At 41.1% G+C, this 12,715-nt stretch overlaps 1 protein-coding gene across 6 annotated transcripts; it reads right to left on the bottom strand.

The window, feature by feature from the left end:
- Positions 1-279: 279 nt before the first annotated feature.
- On the bottom strand, positions 280-12,648 carry LOC124304983 (neuronal PAS domain-containing protein 4A). 6 transcript variants are annotated; one of them, XM_046763861.1, is made up of 11 exons: positions 12,368-12,648; positions 11,386-11,814; positions 8,237-8,513; positions 5,206-5,267; positions 4,756-4,845; positions 4,207-4,383; positions 3,918-4,102; positions 3,241-3,347; positions 2,964-3,117; positions 2,444-2,753; positions 280-1,466 (listed from the first exon to the last, which is right to left on the bottom strand). In XM_046763861.1, the coding sequence occupies exons 3-11, from the start codon at positions 8,445-8,447 to the stop codon at positions 666-668; spliced, it is 2,097 nt and encodes a 698-aa protein (XP_046619817.1). In that variant the 5' UTR covers positions 8,448-8,513; positions 11,386-11,814; positions 12,368-12,648; the 3' UTR covers positions 280-665. The 6 variants fall into 6 exon arrangements, with proteins under 6 accessions (XP_046619817.1, XP_046619821.1, XP_046619822.1 ...); XM_046763865.1 differs by lacking the exon at positions 11,386-11,814 and having other exon boundaries at positions 8,237-8,418; positions 12,368-12,647; XM_046763866.1 differs by lacking the exon at positions 11,386-11,814 and having other exon boundaries at positions 8,237-8,413; positions 12,368-12,647.
- Between the last annotated feature and the right edge of the window lie 67 nt (positions 12,649-12,715).

The raw sequence follows: 12,715 nt of genomic DNA, 5'->3' as shown, positions 1-12,715 counted from the left end.
CAGGCCATGCTGTACAATTCAAACTGGCTGAGTCGCGAGGGCGTCGGACCGCATGGGAAACACGGCGGTAATACTGGTCGGTAATGCCGATTCACCGCGGACGGTAAGTGTACCGACTGTTGATAAGACTACGTAGAATCAGTCAGCTTTGGTAGGGTCCCTAAAATTTGTATACCTAGGTAAGTATTTGCTTATGGCATCACGTATTTAGACCGCTGAAATATAATAATAATACTAATTCAGTGATTTTAGACCACACGGTTTAGAATTTTAGCACCATTTTATTCACATAATAATAATTATTATACAAATAACTCCGAAATGAAAATAGTAACATACATCATCACACTCGCGTACTATATAACTATACACATATAATAGAAATAATAATACATTTACACGGAGAATAATTATAACAATATGATAGTCACGTACGCACAAAAAACAATTAATCATCGTTCTCGTTCCGTTAACTCTGCAGTAATAATTTTGCTAGTCAAATTTTGTGAAACAGAAATTGGTATATTCGTGAGTTTAAGTATTTTTTATAGCTATCATGACTCCCAAAATCGAAATCGATAATCCACGGGCACATAGTTCAATCCGAAAAAGAGACAAACAACACCGATCAGTGTAACCACGATCTTTCAGAAGGACATTCGTCCTCATTTAGTAAATCCTTTTGTAACGTCAGAACCCGCCCCTGTATGTTTTCGCCTCGTAGCAGGTAACTGTAGGGTGATAGCAGGCTGCGAAACCTCGCAAGGTTGCACAAGAGTCCGCTTGCTCTCGTGGCTGGTGATGTTACGGAAGTTGACCTTGAGGCTGGGCACGTGGTGCTCGGCTGACCAGTCAAAATTGAAAATCGGCGTCCCGGACCTGAGGTCCGAGTCAGCAGAGACGTCGGTGCAAGGTGTGGTAGGCGTTGTGACGCAGGGACTGAGCTCCTGGAGCTGGACGATATCAGGAACCTTTTGGAGAGTGTCGACCCAAGCGTTGCCAACGGAAGTACAAGCCGGGCCCCAAGGCTCGGTACAGACCTCGGCCGGCTCGACGATCGTCGCCGTTTTAATCACCAGCCGCCTCTGCGAGTTATAGCTGCAGCTGTCTATCGCTGTTGCTGTGCAGCAAGCCGAAGCTACGATTGAAGTCACTTCGGTACTATCACCGTAACTCTTGTCCAGGTCCGTTAGACTCACGTACTTCGGAGAACATCTCGGGGATGAACACTCTCGCAAAATCGTTGAACTAACCCCGGGAACAGAGTTGCCGTGATGCATCTGTTGCTGGAGCAGGGTGCTGCTCCCTTTCCGCTGCTTGTTATTACGGATGTTGAATGTCAGGGCTTGGGAAAGTATGTGGAGGGTTCGCTGCTCGATGTCCCCTGTGTGGTGTGAGATCACGGCTCCGTTTATCGACATGTCCACCGGTTCCGAAGTCTCCCGACTAATGTGCGTTGAAGAATGCTGCAACGTTCAAGAATACGTGGCATGTTCGAAAGATAACGGGAATTTTGTAATATTGAGTGTGTATTAGGCCGATTCGCGTGTTTTTTTCGTTGTGTGTTGGTAAACTTGACTGAAAAGTTGCTGCACCGTATTAGCTGAATTGGATATATATTTATATAGTCTATTGTCAGTCGTCAAAAGTGTTACACGTGTTTAGTTAGGATCGGGTATTTTGAAAATGAATCAGAGAATTTGTATTAAATTTTGCTATAAGAATGGAATCAAGTGCAGCAAATGGATCGAAATGTTAAACATTGCTGTTGCTGAGTTTGCTATGAGTAAAACAAGGGTTCCCAAGATAGCAATGAAAACGTTGAAGATGACGATCGCCCTGGACGCCCCAGCATCACAATCACCAAAAGCAATATGTAACAATTCTAAAACTTGGCTGCACTTTATTCCAATCTTATTGGAAAATTTAATAAAAATTCTCTGATCCATTTTCAAAATTGCCGATCATAACGACACACGTTTAACCTTTTTGACAGCTGATAATAAACTAAATATCTAATATGGCTAACACAGTATAGCAACTTTTCAGACAAACTTACCAACAGAGCAACGAAAAAATCACGTGAATCGGACTAATACAACACAAAATTCCAGTTATTTTTTTAACACACTTATCTCGGCGCATCAACAACAGTTTCTCGTGAGGGGTGGCGAAACTGAACAAATAAAAATCAAAGTACGGCCGAAGTCGGTGTAAGAAACGAACGTTCGACAAAAGTATACCCTTGACGTGAGTGGAAACGGTAAAAACTGGTATATTAGGAATTACAGGTTGGTACGGAGGTCTTCCCTCTGCAGGATATATCAGATGCACTCACATATGTAATTGCGCTGTAAGGAGGAATTTTCATCTGGAATGAGGACATACGAGGAAAAAGCGCGGACTACAAATGTCCAAGATTGGCAATAAACGATTTTATTACTGTAGATGCGTGCAGTTGCTGCTGCGGTTGCTGTTGTTGCTGTTGTTGTTGCTGCAGCTGCTTTTTCTTAGTCGTAAGGGTGTACTCGAGGTCGGACTTTTCCACGCAATGAGCCTCCTCGATGCCGTTCGCCGTACTGCAGCTAGAGTTATAGCTGGTGACGAGGTTTCGCCTCAAGTTATAGTCGTGGTTGTTGTACGACAGGATTGGCCGCGATTGCAATTCTGGCGCTGGACCGTAACTGAATTTTGTCTGGGATGCATACTGGTAAAGCCACAAGCTCGCCCTCATCACGTCAGCCTCGCTGTCGCTGTCAAACGAAAGTTTTACCCACGTTAGAGAAACGTGAAGGATGAAATATGTAATTCGGCTCGTTCGTCTCTGGAAATTACGCCTTTCGTGACTTATACTCGATGAAGTATATTCGCAAGGGTTTTATATCACCAGAAAAAAAAAACTGGAATATCCAGTGACAAAAAAGAGGTATACGTAAATGTACTACAAAGCATTTTATTCTTACCTTAGTACTTGATTCGTGCAAACTATAACCGGGTGTTGGCATTCTTCCGTCGTGTCTTTAACTTGGAGAACGCAATGAACCCAGAACCATTTTCCAGATCGACTTTGCAGTCGTAAAAGGGCGGTGCTTGAACGTTCTTGATCGGATTGGATAACTGGAGAAAGACAAGAAAACGTAGAAAGTAAGAAGTAAGCAAAGAGTATCGATCGATGATTATATTCAAATTCATGAAAAAATAAACGGATCATTGGAAGAACAGCTGTCATATCGAACTCACCAGTTTGATGTTTGCAGTGAGCTGTTCTAATGGAATCCCAATGCAGAAGATTGTACCAAGATACACCAACGAGCTCGGATCTGCTGTATTCCATATGACTTTCTGCCCTGTTTGGAAATATTTAAAAATACAAAAACATAGAGTACAATTAGCCGACTGTCGTTATCAGTTTTTAACTTCTCGTCTCTCTGTTACCGGATCGACACGGCTTTGCCAAACTTAGAACTGATTAGATTTTGGCTTGGATCGGTTCGGTAGTTTTTAAATTATTTAAATAACAAAACAGAAAATAAAATGAAAATAATAATATCTTGAGAATGGACGAAGGAAATCCAAAATGGCGAATCCAATATGGTGGGAAAAAAAATCTGAAAAAACACTCAGATTTTGATGGAAATTACTAGGCGGAAATTTTTAGGGTCACTGATATCGAATCCAAGGTCAGAATTCCAAAATTTTTAATGTTGGATCCATTATAGTGGTTCAAAATAAAAAAAATCGTAATATTTTCATGTGATATGGTAATCGTCAATCACGAATCTGAATTTGTAGTTCGAAATTCGAATTGGACATCGATATTTTTTTATTCCGTGAATTTGGAACCTGCAGTGTGAAACCGGGAAGTTTGAGGGCTGGCTCACGGTCAGCCTAAGGCCGCTTGTTAGTCATATACTTACGTCTTGTCAATGTGAATATACTTCATGTCCATTGAGTGAATTGTAGAAAATATGTTCGTCGCTCCCTGAACGACGCTTTCTCTCGTTTCCGGAAGAACAACCGGTGTACAGGAGGCAAGGAATACAGAATCACCGCGATTGCACAGAGGAACGAAGGGTAAATATCGTCCCTCTACAAGGACCACCTAGAAAAACGGTAAATCGTAGATCCGAATGAGCATACGTATAAGTGCGAAACGTTGTACGGCTCTGCAGTTACGCAATGATGAAAGCAGCAGGTACAACGTACCTTTTGATCTCCGAATCTAAGCTGACGTCGAGTGTTCCTCGAGACGTTGATGCGGCAGAGGAATAATCTTCTATTGTTGTTTCCAGCGACGTTGCGTGAAAGCTGATTCTGAACTACAACGTGATCCTGCTTGTCTATCACATCGTAAATACTGTCACCGTGGATCAAGAGGTCTTCCTACGTGATAAAGAATGGTGTACAAAAAATAACTACCGTTTTGAAAAAACGAATCACTGTTCCTGCCGCAGTTGACTGTTCGCCTAAAGCAGTTAGTCTGCCGTTAGTGCATTGAAAAATGCATACGTGTCTTCATTATTGTCGTCAATACATAACAGTACCAAAAATTAGCTTATTATACTCTGAGGGCAATAATACGTTTAAAAATTCAGAAAACACAGAATCGGTTGAGTCACAGCTCATCAGAGAAGGTGCAGAACTCGTGAAAAATTCTTTGATCGACGTTCTCAAATGCAAACTGGTTCTCCGCAGGGTAAATGGAAAATGAATCGAAGCGATAAATCAACATATCAAATGCAATTGTCATCTCACCATGGAGTGTCCAAGGTATTCCGTGGCATTTTCCGATATGTACAATAGTTTGCCCTGTTGCGTCATCATCATGATAAATCCGGACATGGCCTAAAGCAAGAAAATCATAATGGGAAAGAGAAGATTTTCACTATTTAGTTGAGAGTGCGTCAAGCAATATCGTGTTGAAATTCAGCCGAGCTGACAAATTCTTTCTGGTTGTCAGTAGATGGATCACTGATCATCTATGACAGTCGCAACGTAGTTGAGGTTTCAAAGTTTCAACCTTTGGTTGGACAAGCGGTTGAGACGCCGTTGGTAAAATTATAACGGCGTTCAATGACCCTTGACGCCATAGTACAATAGTGAAATCAGTTCCATGTTTCTTTTGTTTCGTAGAATTGACTGACTGTGAGCTTTGCTTATAAATGAAACAGTGCAGTTCATTGATTATACCTATAATGCACTCACCTTTGAGAACCCAATGTTTGGCATCGGTATGTTCGACGATTCCGATGTATTTGGTTTGAGGGCTGAAACAAATGAAAATTGAGCTGATTTTCGATTATATAAAATGCCATCCTGTAATGTACATCCATTTCAGAACGAAAACTGGCTACGATTGTTGATAACGTAACGCAAACAATGAGGATACACAGATGCATGAGTCGGTCGGAATTCGGAACGTAGACCCTACCAAACACAGGACTCAGAAGACCCATGATGGACCCCACAAGACGCGGGTTACCAAGAATCCGGCATCTTATTATACGCCTGTATGTAGCTGGTCTACGTTCCATGCATTCGTGGACATGGTCTTCAGGTTCCGCCATACCGATTACATGCATTAGATATACATACGTGTATGTTTATATTGGGCTTAGAATTACATTGAAGAATGTCTGCAGCGCAATATTTATCGCCAATATGGCAATTGAACTTCCAGTTTAAATTTTATCACTGATAAATCAAATCTGTGGGTGAAATCTCATGAAACATGTCAAGTTACCGTGGATACTCAAGAACGGTACAGTATTTTCTATGAAGATCTTTTCGGTAAGTCACTTTTGGGTTTAGAAGCGAAACTACAAACGTGGCAAATATCATTATCATCATGAAATGGAAAATCATGCCAGATCACGGAAGTTTGGTCATGGAACCTCAAAGAATGTAACATGGCGCAATCGATACCTGCACGGAAACACTGTAAAAAACAAAATTCGCAATTGATCGAAGATAATTCTCATCAAGAACGATATGTATATGAATAAAAGCCGGTACGATAGAATATACACATAACAGATATGCATGCAGGTACACATCATCTGCAAAGTGAGTTGAACGGTGCCTTTCGCTCCGCGAAAACCGCGAGATACTAGACTTTCAGAGTCTTGTTATGGTGAACTTTAGCTGGCGGTTCGTGTAATCATCGAGTGAAGAAGAAGAAGAAGAAGAAGAAGAAGAAGAAGAAAAAGGTGGACGCGAAGAGGAAGAAACATCGATGCATGTATAGACGTGTATGTAGGAAAAAAGGGGCGAGCTTGAAGAGGAGAAAGCTCACAGAGATTTTCGTAAGACTGCATATATGAGGCGCGATATGTAGGCACGATGGGGAGTCAGATATACCTATAGAATATCGGAGGCTGTATACATATAAGTATATATACAGTGTATAGGTTACGGGAGCGTGAGACTTGCTGCGGAGAGGCCGAGAGGTCAGCGGATCACCCGGAACTCTCCTCCGTCTGCTCCGAGCCGCGGAGTCGACGGGCGGAGGAGATACCTTCGTATTCCACCCGCTCTACCTGCAACTACAGTCCCCCTTTCACCCCCTACCTCACCGCCCTCACCGCCTCCTCCTTACGAGAGGAATTTTCGATATCACTTTACTCTCATCGCTCCGTAGCATCGATTATAGGTATATCCTTTGTCCCGCGCGGCTCTCGATCCATGCGTCTACCGCGCTGTCACGCGGTTGCGGAAAAACTACCGAGTATTATCAACGTTACTCTGAAACCCTCGGCTCTGGGATTACTGGCTACCGTTTACTAGGGTGGTCCTCGTGATCCTGAACATATCTTTCCCGGAATAATTCAATGGGTGGTCCTTGTTTCGGGGTCGGTCAAATTTTCATTGGAACACCCCCGCAGATTTGTTCCAAATCATTAAAGAAAAAAAAAAAAAAATCTGTGTATAGTTTTAAGCCTCTACGTCAACTGGAACACGTGTCTCTAAGCTAAGAAAGCTTCAATTTTAAAACACATCTAGTTTTTATTACCAGCTATTTCATTTTGTATGAGTTTGGTATAGATGGTTAAAATTTAAAATTTCTTAGCTCAGAGGCACGTGTTCCAGTTGACGTAGAGGCTTAAAACTATACCCAGATTTTTTTTTTATGATTTGGAACAAATCTGGAGGATGTCTCAATGGAATTTTTTCCGACCATCAATTAATAACCACCCTAAGGTCACCCTATCTAACTAAACATCCTCGTTACAGGATTTTTTTTTTTTTTGTCAGTAACGAATAGTAACAATTAAAGCCTAAATGCCTGATGCACATCCGATGAAGCATAGACTACAAAGTTCCGTATAAGGTAGATCATCAGGGTAGCTACTGACTTTTGGAATCAATTATAGTGATACTAAAACCTTTTTATTCTTGAGCTCTGGAGTTACCGCGAGTTTTATTTACGAGGATGGCCATTGACCCTTTGAGTTATAGTGGTAAATATTCGTACCGCCTATTTTATATCTATTTTGTGTATATTTAAAGAACTTTTCTATATATTTCTTTGAGATTTTTTGCTATTTGTGATAGTATATTAATAGGTATTCAATACTCGAGAATCAATATTGCGATATAATGTAAATTGTGGTTGTTAGAAGCAAATTGATTGAAAAAAATCGTGAAAATTCAAACGATAATTCATTTCTGAGAAGGTTGCCCCACTAGACGTATACATATTTTTTATAAATTATAAGTTTTTAGGGTAGCTGATTACAAATGTAAAGTCGAAATTGATAAATCAGTATGGCGAATCCAATAAGCGACCCCGAAAACGCCTATACAGTTTTTTGCCCGTATTGGATCGAATTTGAAATTTTCGTCTACCATATTAGCTCCACCATCTTGAATTTTTGTAATCTTATTACAGATTCGTAATCAGCGACCCCAAAAACCATAGACTACTATCTACTAATATTGTTATAAAATTTGACTCATTATCAGTACAATAATGTGTGACTAAAAGGGTTAACGCCTTAATGCCTAATGCCGATCCAATGGATCATAGACTAGAAATTTTCCAAGGTATATCGACAAGGTACTACTTTTTGAGTCAATGATACCTCAAAAGAAGACTGGTATCTGTCCGAGCGGTGTATTTTATCGCAATTTATGACTAAACAATAAGCTTGATTTACATGAGTCTATGCAATGGTTTTGAAAGGGATTCTTAAATGGATGGCGATAGAATAATGTGGATAGAGTGCGCACTCACCTCGTTGAAAGTAGTTTGCCTTGCGTAGGAAAACGCAAACGAGCGCCATGAGCTGTAGCTGTGACAATCGCTGCCGCGTGGAAGCCGGTAGCGGCAAGAGATCACGGAGGTTTGCTATTTCGGCATTTATCAAATCTCGACGCAGCTTGCTCGCACCTTTCGTTGATTTGCTCGCGTCTATCCTTGTATTAGGACATGCAAGGTACCCCATCACGTCAATTTCAACCCCGATCCCCGTTTCTCAATCACAGTTGTCGCTAACCTAATTTACGTCCAGCTACAACCCCAGGATCAATTCGTGCAACAGTGAATGTATGTGTTCCTCGTTTCCCTCCTGTTCGCGGATTGTAATTTATTCTCCGCGAAATTTTGTGCCCGAATATCCGACGACAAGTGCATAAATATCTTTTTAGCGCTCTAACCTCAAAATCGCGACTTCGTTGTGATTTCTTGGCTCTCGTGATAAAAAATACGGATCGAAACTCGCATGGATAAGGTTTTTTGAAAAGCCTTAGCCATACTCGTTACGAAATGTACTATTTTGTAACGTGAGCATGTTTTACGCGTTTATTCGTACATGTTTTCCGTACACAAAGTACCCGTTTCTATGACGGTCGAGTATGTCTGCGAATGCGCATGCGCAGAGTACAAAAAAGACCACCTTTAAGTTCTAGGAGTTGAATATGGTCTTTTCTGTATCACGCGCATGTGTCGTCGTGAACAAATCTGACATTACGCAACCCTAACCTCAATTTCGTGCTTCGTGAAAAAATGCGTAACACACTCTTGTTATACAAAGAATCGTGTGCAACAAAGAGGCAACGGTCTTTTTGCCTCGCGTATATTTGTCTTCGGCTTACCTACAACTCATATTGCAAACTTACGATCGGCCCCAAAGGACCGTGTTTGCCTTCTTGTTACATAATATACTATTCACTCCATACTCAATATTCAGTTTTCTATCGCGAGCGGTATAGGGTACCATATATACAACCGTCTACACCCGGAAGGGTGACATATTTGCTATTCCACGGTAGATAGGGCATCTCTTTTGCTGTGCGCGGTACGTTCGCCTTTCGTTCGTGATTCTCAGAAGACTGAGAGAAATCGCGTCCGACGGACGAATAATCCCCTGTTGTATTTCTTCACCGGACGCAGGTTCTATCTATGCACATTGTACCAAGGCTCGAAGGCTCCAAGCTTAACCTACACGTACGGAATCTTTCGGGTAAAACCTTCGCTTCGGTTCGTTATCCTACAACCATCTACTGTATATTTATCTAGCAGTTCACTATCTATACCCCTGTAACCTATGCGTATCTATAACGCATGGTGTACCACATATTGTGCACAGATATTGCTTGTAAATTGAATTTACGATCGAACCCTCATTTTTACCCTCAAATCGTTGGGTTTTGTGGTAATTTTTTAAAGTCTTCTTGAACAAGAGGCAAACAAATAAAATGAGTTTCAGAGTAGTTGAAAAATAGCTGTTAAAACATTGTAATCTCAAATGCCTGAAAAATCAACACATTTGAAATCATTATTAAATATCTCCTTGCTACATAGTCTGTTTTTCCGTTGAATTCTGCGCAACCACGCATTCTTATTTAACACGGAAAAGTTTTTCCTCGCTTTGATGTTATAGCTATTCCTATTTTTATTTGTATTCTTTTCTTATTCTCGAACGCGCATTACTGATTACCAAGTGCATCCCGCAATGGTCGAGGCTAAACGTGGTACCGTCGATGATAAGGAAAGGTCGAAATCGCCGCAACGATAGTCCGCCGACCGTTAAATTTGAACATAAAATACTTCAAACGTTTCTTCTGGCCTTGTTACTTGGAAAACTTATATTTTGCGTTGTACTATGTTCGTGCACAGGGATGAAACATTAGACAATAAATTTTGTTGGCTCTGCCTTCGGCTTTGTTTCATACTCGTAATCAATGTGCAGATACAGACTGCATCCGACGGCCGAGTTGCTACAGTCACTAGATGCAAAAGCAGTAACGAATCACGAAGCGCAAAAGGATTTCTGATCTTATCATGCGTAAAAACAATCTTGACTCTTTCCTTTTCTTCCTACAGTATTATTAAGTGTTGTTATTTCGTTATTCCTTACTTTAGTTTGGTAATCAAATTTCAGAACAACGCAGAACGCAAAACACACAAGATCGTGGTTCTTTCGTCACTTAGGTTGTGACGTTATTATACCTAGCTTGTTGGCATTCAAAATGGTTCCCTGATAACTTTGGATTCACATCTCGATAAACATATACATTCACCTGCAGAATTCCACGAGCCAGCTAAATTCATCGACTCATAATTTATGCTTGTAAAATGCCACTTTGTATTTCAGGAAAAATCGTCATCAATTGATGATTATTATAGAAGGGTCTTTTGGCTCTACTTCATGTTATTCAAAAATGCTAACTTGATACATATATCTCTCGATTTGACGGTGGAAAAGCGTTGTCAGATGTAATTTGCATAAAGTATGATTGAAAAAGGTGGTTTTCAAAATACTAAGAGATGCGGGCTTGTTTAGTTAAAGTCAGATTCAATACAAACGAAAGAAAATACAAGAAGGAAAAAATCATTCAACGATTAATTTTTCCAACATCGAATGAATATACAGAAAATATGATTCATTGATAATCCAGATATGAAAAATCCATATTCGCTGCAGATACAGTTATAACGGAATTTCCCAAGTGTATCGGCACCTGTGTTTATCCTTTTATTTAGTTTGTCTTCCTGCACGGAGAGAAGAAAAAGAGCAAATTTTGCTCAAAACTGCAGGAAAGGACAGGGACATCAGGATTTTTGGTAAAAAAAAATACCCACGTCAACTATATTTTTTACTATAAATGCAGCAGATTTTATTCTGCACAGAGTGGTTTTCACTGATTCTACATTAGATTCTGCTTTTCACGAAATACTATATTTTAGCAAAAAACCTGCACAGCTTCTGGAGTTTTGAGTAAAGTCTGCTCGTTTATTCTCTCCGTGTGGCAGAACGTACCCCCTTAATTTTCTCTGATTCCCTCCAGACATTCATCTCCCGCCCTTTTCCAGTAAGCGCGGGTAATTTTGGTGAGACGGTATAAGATCACCGTGCAATTGTAATACCTATCTATACCTACAGCAGCAGTATATCTGCAAAGCACAGGGAGGCCGGGCAGGTCGCTGCAACGTTGCAGCGGCACCGCAAAGTGACGTAACCGTAGACAATTACTTTCTGGAAAGATCCTGAAGCCCGGAGGTTACCGGTATTCCGTATTTCATTTCCTCGTGTACACAACAAATAAATGTAAAAAGATTTATAAACGCGGATCTTAGCGACATCTCAGTTCTTTGTCCTCCAGGGCGGAAACCCACCGCTTCAAGCGGAGAAAACGCGGCGACGACGAAGAAGAAGAAGAGAACCAGGAGGAAGAGGAAGACGCCCGGTAAACACAACAGTCTTAACCAATGTAAATATAATAAATAACACCTTCCTTCATGGGTCGTTTCAACTGTAGCTAACTCAAAAGTTCTGGCACTTCTGGTTTTTTTTTATGCAAAAGTGTTCCCTGAGGTTTAAATATTAAGAAATTATTTATTTTATTTTTTTTAACGTCAGATAAAGAGCTGTTCTAATCTGAGAGCGAAATGTTGAAAATTAAACGGTCTTTTCAAGAAAATTCTTTTCCCGACGGAGAGAAGAATCGCTTCTAATAACAGGGTGTTTTTTTTTTAACAATTTTCTACTCATCGACGACACACTTCTGATGTTTTTCACTGCCCTGGTTTAATTCTTCATCCAGACTTATTTAACTCTCCGTCGGAAAAAGAATTTTCTTCAAGGGACCAAATTTAATTTCCAAAATTTGGCGCGGAAATTAAAATAAAGCTCGTTAACCGATTGAAAAAAAAATCTCTCAATGTGTGGACCTTACGGAACGGTTTTTCAGAAAAAAAAAAAAAAAAACCCCAGAAGCGACAGAACTTTCGCGTTAAAACGCACCCGTGCCTTGCACATCTACGTATGTATATAGTCATTGACCACTCTTCGATAAGTCCTGGGGTGTGCTGAGCCACGTTCCGGGGATCGGAGGAGAAACGATCCGCGGTCTTTGCACTTACCGATTAAACATATTTCGATCTAGCGCGCGTTTTATGCACACCGCGTCGCGATGCCGAGGACGGGTGGGCGCCGTTCCTGCAATCTTACTATACCACCAAGAGAGCTGGGCGACGACGCGTGCTAGCTATAATCGACTGCGGTGCATCCGGCTTTTCGTATCGCTATAATAATGTATTTAAACACCAACTGTAATCTCAACATCCGGGTCATAATGTGAGTGGCGGCACTTCGGCGGCGCGCACGACGGGCCCACCACGTTGAACACGTGGATACTGCCGGTGGCAGCGGTTGCTGGATACTCGTGTGCCCGTCTTTCCTCTGCCACCTCCACCTCCACCACCACCGCC

The sequence above is a fragment of the Neodiprion virginianus genome, chromosome 5 (genome assembly GCF_021901495.1).
Source record: "Neodiprion virginianus isolate iyNeoVirg1 chromosome 5, iyNeoVirg1.1, whole genome shotgun sequence".
Lineage (NCBI taxonomy): Eukaryota > Metazoa > Arthropoda > Insecta > Hymenoptera > Diprionidae > Neodiprion > Neodiprion virginianus.
This window is presented reverse-complemented; position numbering and strand designations above follow the sequence as displayed.